Source organism: Peromyscus leucopus, chromosome 6 (genome assembly GCF_004664715.2).
Source record: "Peromyscus leucopus breed LL Stock chromosome 6, UCI_PerLeu_2.1, whole genome shotgun sequence".
Classification (NCBI taxonomy): Eukaryota; Metazoa; Chordata; class Mammalia; order Rodentia; family Cricetidae; genus Peromyscus; species Peromyscus leucopus.
In genome coordinates, this window is record NC_051068.1 from 115326636 (window position 1) to 115333767 (window position 7132).

Sequence of the window (7132 nt, forward strand, 5' to 3'; positions counted from 1 at the left end):
CCGGTCCGCCACCCACCCACTCGCCTGCTCCGACCGGAGCCCCACCCGACGGCGTCCGAACTTCCTCCTCTGGCCGCACTTTCCGCGCTAGTCACCCGGCCCGAAGTGGGGGTGGAGGAAAGCATATCGGACCCGGGTGTGTGTGGGGGGGGGGGGGAGAACGGGAGTTTGCAAAGCCACTCCACCGCGCTTGGGTGGAGCTGAGGGGTCGGAGGCTGCGGAAGGGAGGGGGCAGCTGTAAGGTTCCCCGACTTTTGAAAGGTGGAGGGGTCAGGCAGACGTGGGTCTCTTTAAGATCCACCCTCCCCCTCCTCTCTACACCCCGCTTCCAGCCTTTCCCTCCCTCTCTTAGAGGCCAATTTTGTTAATTAAATGTTTTGTTTGCGACGAAGCTCTCATTCATTGCGGACACGTCATTCGGAGTAGATCTAAGCCAGAGACCAGATCTCATTAGATAAAGCCCATCAGAACTAAGAAAATGGAGGAGCCACTAATTAAAGCTTTTAATTGTGCAGATTCGCTGCAGCAAGGCCGCTGCTTTATCTGAAATCTTGGAGGAGAGGAGGCAGAAGCCCAGCTCTGCTCAGTCGACACTTGGCCACGGAATGGGGGAGTGATTGAGGGGGAAAACATCTCCCTCTCCTTCCTGCCCCCCTACCCCCCATTGGCCTCGCCCAGCTCCCCGCAGCTTTTTAGCTAGATCTTGATGGTTTAAGAAGCAACAACAGAACAAAAAAACCTCAAAGTCAGACTGTGTAAAAGCCCCTTAATAAATTGCCATGTGGTCTCAGACAGGCAAAGAGGTCTTCTTCACCCGCAGAGGGACCACGCCACTCTTTCCACTCTTCCGTAGTCCTTGGTCTCTGAAGAACTGAAAGCTCCCCCAACAAGTGGATTTGGGGGCGTTTGGGAGAGGGGTTATCTGGGAGGGAAAAGAATGCCAGCACATTCTTCATGTTCCCACCCTTTGGGTTCCTTAAAGGACAGAGAGAAAAGTATCTTCAGGTATCTCTACGGGGCTGGATAGGAGGCTGGGCTCGCGGTGCCCTGAGGAAAGTGTGAGGCTGTCCAGGATACATTTGGCACTGAACTAGAATTCGTCTCTTCCCGGCAGACAGAAGTTTCTTAGGGTAGCATCTAGTTCTCGAGCAAGCCAAATTCCAGTCCACAAGTTCAGAGACAAAAAGAAGTAAGACTCCACGATCATTTCAGGTTTAGAGCTGTGTGCACATCCTCCATTAGACCCCAAGAAAACACCAAAAGGGCATTCATCATTTGGCCCCAAGAATAAGGAAAGGAATGGACTTCATTCCCAGGAAGCCACTTGCCTAAACTTGCCCCTTGGGAATCCAAGTAGACCCATCTCCTGTTTAATTAGTGGTAATCAGAAGCAAAGATAGCCGCCTCCCCTCCCCAGCGCCCCCCCCAAAAGACGTTTGAAGAGATGAAACTGCGCCATTCACCAAATCCTAACTGCACTGTCAGTTTTTCCACTTCAAACCACCATCCTTCCTTCCCACACTTTTGTCTCCACTTCATTATAATACTGTCAAAGCTCATGGCATTGCTTGGAAGGAGAACCAGAAAGCATTACACCCAAGCTCCTGCTGATTTTCCAGCATTTACTTCTAAAAGAACACTTAGTGAAATTAATGCAGCCCTATTAATTTAAAAATAAAAGCTCCCCCCTCCCATATTTCTTTCACTTGACTGCTTGAGGATGCTTGTAGAGTGGATATAGGTTGCATTATCCGAATAACCAAACATCATTTTACTCCCTCATTTTACTCTAATGATATAGAGGCAAACACTCATACTCAGCTCCAAACTGCACTGAGATCTTGCGCAGCATCAGTCACAGATGATAATAACCACAGTGGAACTGAACTCTGAAAAAAATATCTCATCCACTATTTACCCAAAATGAAGACTGAACTGAATTTTCTACTAATCGCTATAACACTATAAGGACAAAGGTTTAGAATAGAAACAAATAGGAAATTCTTTTAAGTGTGCATTTCTTCAGCATCGATGTGCCTGTGTGTGTGCAGTGTGTGTGTGTGTGTGTGTGTGTGTGTGTGTGTGTGTTTTAATTACTGGATGTTGAAACAGAACACCTCCTAGAAGCATTCATGTGCATCAGTCTATCAAACCATTTACTCAAATTAAATGTGTAATCCTTCAAATGCCTCCTTTCAAATTAATGAGTTTAAGTAGCTTGAGTTCACCTGAAAAGATCCTATAGGCACCTGACCTCCTGAATTCTTTCCATTAGCTGCCCCGAAGCCTGTTGGAAAAGACGCTTACACCGATATGACTGTTCCTATACATTGCTTTAAAATGCAAGATTAGCATAATCCTATCGCCTCTTTTGGGGATCAAGGGCAGTGTTACAAATGACAACAACAAAAAACAAACCCCAACATTCTTCAAATGAAAAAAACAAAAAAAGCCAGATTCTCCACCAAAAGCCACACACCAACAGTGAGCATACTAAACCTTTGCAGTGAGCCTATGAAGAAAAACACTACCACTAGATCTTGGTTTTATTTTATTGTTGTTGTTATTATTATTATTATTTACTATAAAAAGAATTACAAGTCTTTAAACTGATGGGCAATCAGTGTTTTTCACAAGGAGCACAAAGAATGAGTCACAGCATTCCGCTCAAAAAAGTTGAAAAGTGCTTATGTAAATATCATAATTAGCCATCACTAGAGACGAATCATTTCTCACTAGCTGCACTTTTATTTTTAAATAAACCTTTTGTCTCTGAGTGTGAGTCCCCGCTTAGCTCTGAGAAAGCACCTGAACGCCCACATTTTTAGACATGCTTACTTTTAACCTGAAGCCCAAGCTGAGGCTACACTTAGAATTTATTCCAGAGGGTGCTCAACCTTGGACACTTAACCGCCCAAATATCACCAGATCAGAGTTTTTAGCCTTAATTTGTCATCAAATACTGTAAAATTAACACAAGCTTTCTTGAGTCCCTTAATGCCTCCAACTAGAGGTTGTTTTTTTTTTTTTTTTTTTTTTTTTTTTTTTTTTTTTCTTCTCTCTCTCTCTCTTTTGAAGTGAAGTCTGTTATGGATCCCCATAGATGTCCGCTCCATCCTTAAACCCCTGGTAACCCCTGGCCTTGCTCCTGCTGGGCTCGCCCATCTGGCAGAAAGGCAGCGGACTTACCTAATGTAGTCATTTCTGCAGAGGATCATGCCGCTCTTGGTGTAACAGGACGTGCCGATGTCGCCCAGCTGCGCCTGGCAGCAGGAGCACTTGAGGCAGCGGCTGTGCCAGTAGCTGTCCATGGCATAGAGCAGAAAGCGGTCCGCAATCTTGCCCCCGCAGCCTGCGCAGCGCTTCCAAGAGAGGGAGCCGGCCGTCACCGGGGGCGGCTGCGAGCTGCTGCCCGGATTCACCATGGTCTAGGGAGAGAGAAAGACAAAACGGGCGATGCAAAAGTTAGAAGTCGATCGCGGGGCGCCTGAAGCTAGCGCGCTCCCCTCCTCCCTCCCCCAGAGTGGCTGCAAGAGAAGCAGCAGCAGGGCCAGGGCGGGAAGGAGGCCGATCGGGGAGAAGGGAAGGAGGGAGGCTCGCCGGCAGCAGCCGCCTGTTTACTTTTCTCAAGCTTTGTTCTGGGGCCACGAGCTGCTCTCAACTTTCCAAAGCGCTTGCCGCCGCTGACAATTTCAGCTCGGGGACTGTCAAAACTCCGAGAGCCAGGCTCGGTGGCGCGCTCCACCCCTCGCGGCGCCTCCTCCTTCTCCCCCCCCCAACCCCAGCGCCCGCCTCCGCCCGCCCCTCCCGCCGCCGCCCGCCTCCAGCAAATGAGGGTCAAACCCACCCACCGCCGCGCCCGGCCCCTCCCCGGCCCCCGCCGAGCCCCGCGAGCCAGCCGCGGGCCGCTGGAGGTGGCCGCCCCGCCGCAGCCACGTTCCCTCCCGAGCTCTGCCGGGGGAAGTGAGGCTGCAGTTCATAAGTTGCAAATAGTTCGGGGTTTTGGGCAAGGCGGGGAGCGGGGGGACGGATTGGGGGGGGAGGGAGGGAAAAGCCGAAGGGGAGATGGAGGTGGTGGGAGGGGAGGCAAGGTGGCGAGAGGGGAGGGGGGTGCCGGGTGTAAAGTTGCGAAACTGGTTTTTCGTATTTTAAACAGCACCTTTCACATGCCATTGTGGTGACCGCCATCTCCCATTATTGTTCCAAATCTCATTTCATTTTGAAGATCAATGAGTGTTTTCAGGACACAGGCAAGGATAATAGATCATTGAACTTTAGGATGCCTGTTAACTTCCTATACAAACACTCTCCACTTTGGTCTCGCTAATCTGCCCTTGATCAGCAATTTAAATGCTAGAGCTTTGTTCCTCCAAAGAGGGGGGGGGTAGATAATGTGCGAGGAGGCACTATAGAGGGACACACAAGTTAAATTCAAGCCAGTCCTGCTGTCACCCCAAACTGCTTTTAAACACCGCCCCCCATACACACACACTTTCTAATGAATGCCACAAGAGAAGCAACTGGGGTATAATATAGGAATCAATTTATAAAGCTTAGCTTAAACCGATTAATTTGTTGCCTCCAATCCGGAGTCCAATAAAGTCCTAGTGTTTCTCCAGTCACTTATTCTATAAAAAGATCAAGTTATTTACTGCCAATTAAGCAGCTTGTTTTGTCTTTGTCCTCTGTAAGGCGAGAGTGTGGGCTCCCCCAGGCTCCCAGCTATCTGCTCAAGACATTCAGCTGATACCTCAGAAGGGAGAGGGCGAACTTTGTCTGTTTCCAGCCCAAGTTAACTGCTGCAAAGAACAGGGGAGAGCGAACGAAAGAAGGACTCCGGTTCCTTAAATAGGCCGATTTTAAACACATTTCCTCCGAAAGAGTCCCGGAACGTGTGTCCAGTGACCGCACAATAAACCAGAATAAGAACTGCACCAATTAAGCTGTAACAAAACCCTGAGACTCTGGAAACAGGACCGCTCTAAAACCCATTAGCATTGCATTTATCCGAATGCATCATACCTTTATGTAAATTGATTTATCTGATGCATTTACTCGAGGAATTGCTTTTTGTTACAATTTCAGCCCTAACCCAAATGAATCTGCATTTCCTGCCCTAGGTCTTTAAACTGTTCCCCCTCAACGTTTTAATCGCTCCGAATTCCTTTTTAAGAGGGGAGGGGGAGGGAGGAGATTCCAAGCTGCTCCCCGCCCCCATCTTTAGTGAGAGGTAAATATATATGTATTTTTTTTGAAAAGGAAACATTACACTGAGAAAAGCATCCAGTAACCCCATTAGCTAAAGCTCTTAAGGACAAGCAATACCTTAATGCTGATTAAATCTAAAAGAGATGAATCAAGAGGACTGACCAGAAACTGACTCCCCTGATAACTAAGGACGGGCCCTCATCAAGTTTCATTTAGAGTTGGAAAAAAAAAAAAAAAAAGAAAGAAAGCTTTTAAGTTAAATAGGCTTATACTCTAGTAATTACATAGCCAAGCAATTTAGGTCCTGGGATAGTCAGTGAAATAGAAAGCAGAGCTGGCAGCTAGAGGCAAAATCTGCCCCCCTTTAACAACGTCTCTGGTGTTTTTTAATGGAGACCAAGGGAGGGACAAACGTAGCGCTGGCCATTTGTAGTACAAAAATGGATGCTTAATTCATGTCTTGATTTTAATTAGGTGATTCACCGGATTTCTCCTGGATTGGAACAAAAGACTTATAAGCCAAGAGGAATTCTTTTAAAAAGAACCGGCAATGCCGGATCCTGGTCACTTAGAGCTTTTCGGTCCCTGTTTCAAATAGTGTTGGGGGGGGGGTCACGACTATCGCCCCCACCCACGCACACACCACTTCTCATCTAAGCAGCCCCTGCCTTTCCTTTAGGAACTGAAACTGCCCCCAGCCCTCTCCAGGGTCCCCACCAGCCCGGTCTCCAAGAAGAACCCTTTTGTAAGCAAGGAACCGCTACAAAGCTGGCGGCCCGGGGCTGCCCTCCGTGCTAGCTCGCAGGCCGGCCTCCGGTAGTTTCAGACTCACGCATTATCTAAGGCGACGTATTGTTTACTTGCAATTTGGGACGGTCAAGGGAAGGAAGCCAAAGAAAACAGCCCCGGCCCCGATCAGCTCCCCCCCCCGCCCCCTCCCCGGCCGCGGTGCCCCCAGCCACCCCCTTACCTGCTTCTCCCCTATATTGCAATACTGCGAGAGGCAGCGGCGGCGGCGAAATGCGAGCGGAGCGGCTCGGCTTCCAGGGCAGGGGCGCCGGGGCCGGCGGAGCTGGAAGGAGGGAGGGAGTTCTCGCAGAAGCAGGAAAGGGGAGGAGGGGGCTAAGGGCTGATTTTTTTTTTTTTTTTTAATCGCGTGGCTCTGGGGCGGGTAGAGGGAGCCCCACGCTAAGTGGCAGGCGGCCCGGCGCAGAAGTGTCAAGTCTCAGCCCGCGGGTCCTGGTCCTCAGCCCCCGGCTGCGCGCGAGCAGCTGCAGGCGCCCTCGGCCCGGCCCGTGCGGCGCAGCGGCAGCCACTGCTGCAATCGCGGCTGCAAGTTTGGCAATGTGGCTTCACTTTGTACGCGCTCCCGCCCCCGCCGCGCCCGCGCTCCTCCTCCTCCGCCGCCGCCTTCCTCCCGCCCGCCCGCTCGGGGCCGCCGGCGGCTCGGCCGAGCTCCCCCCTCCCGCGACCTGCGGCCCGGGAGCGGCGGTGCAAGCTCGGCCCCGCGGCCCGCGCGAGGGCGCACGGAGTGGAGAGCTGCGGGCTGGCCGGGAGCGCTGGACCGATCGGCTGCCCCGCTGCTGCTGCCCGGCTCGGAGGCGGCGGCGCGGGCCTCTAACCGGCTCGCTCGCTCCTTCGGCGGCGCTTACACATGTGTTACTGACAGAGCAGAATCCCAACTACTCCCCGGCTCTGCCGCCGACGTCAGCGACCCTCAGCCACTGGGCGGCCGGATTGTTCAGGCGGAATAATAAAACCTGCCAATCCGGGGAAGGACAAAGGGTGACTGAAACGAGACTCGGGGGGCGGGGAGCGAGGCGAGCGGCTGAGCGGGCCCGGCCCGGAAAGGCGGGGGGCCGGGGTAGGGGGGGGGGACGAGAAGGGACCCCGGTGACGCGGGGGACGCGGCCAGGGAGCGCGT

At 51.6% G+C, this 7132-nt stretch overlaps 1 protein-coding gene across 4 annotated transcripts in view; it reads right to left on the reverse strand.

Annotated features, from left to right (window-relative positions):
* Positions 1-6604, reverse strand: part of Lmo4 (LIM domain only 4) — a 19631-nt gene extending 13027 nt beyond the window's left edge. Inside the window, exons 1-2 of one of the 4 annotated variants that reach the window (XM_028893750.2) lie at positions 6179-6604; positions 3190-3428 (exon numbers count right to left, since the gene is read on the reverse strand). In XM_028893750.2, coding sequence (XP_028749583.1) covers positions 3190-3425 — 236 coding nt within the window. In that variant the 5' untranslated portion in view covers positions 3426-3428; positions 6179-6604. Of the gene's footprint in view, positions 1-3189; positions 3429-3621; positions 3774-6178 lie in introns of those variants that run through there. The other 3 variants (XM_028893748.2, XM_028893751.2, XM_028893749.2) reach the window with 3 other exon arrangements.
* Positions 6605-7132: the final 528 nt, after the last annotated feature.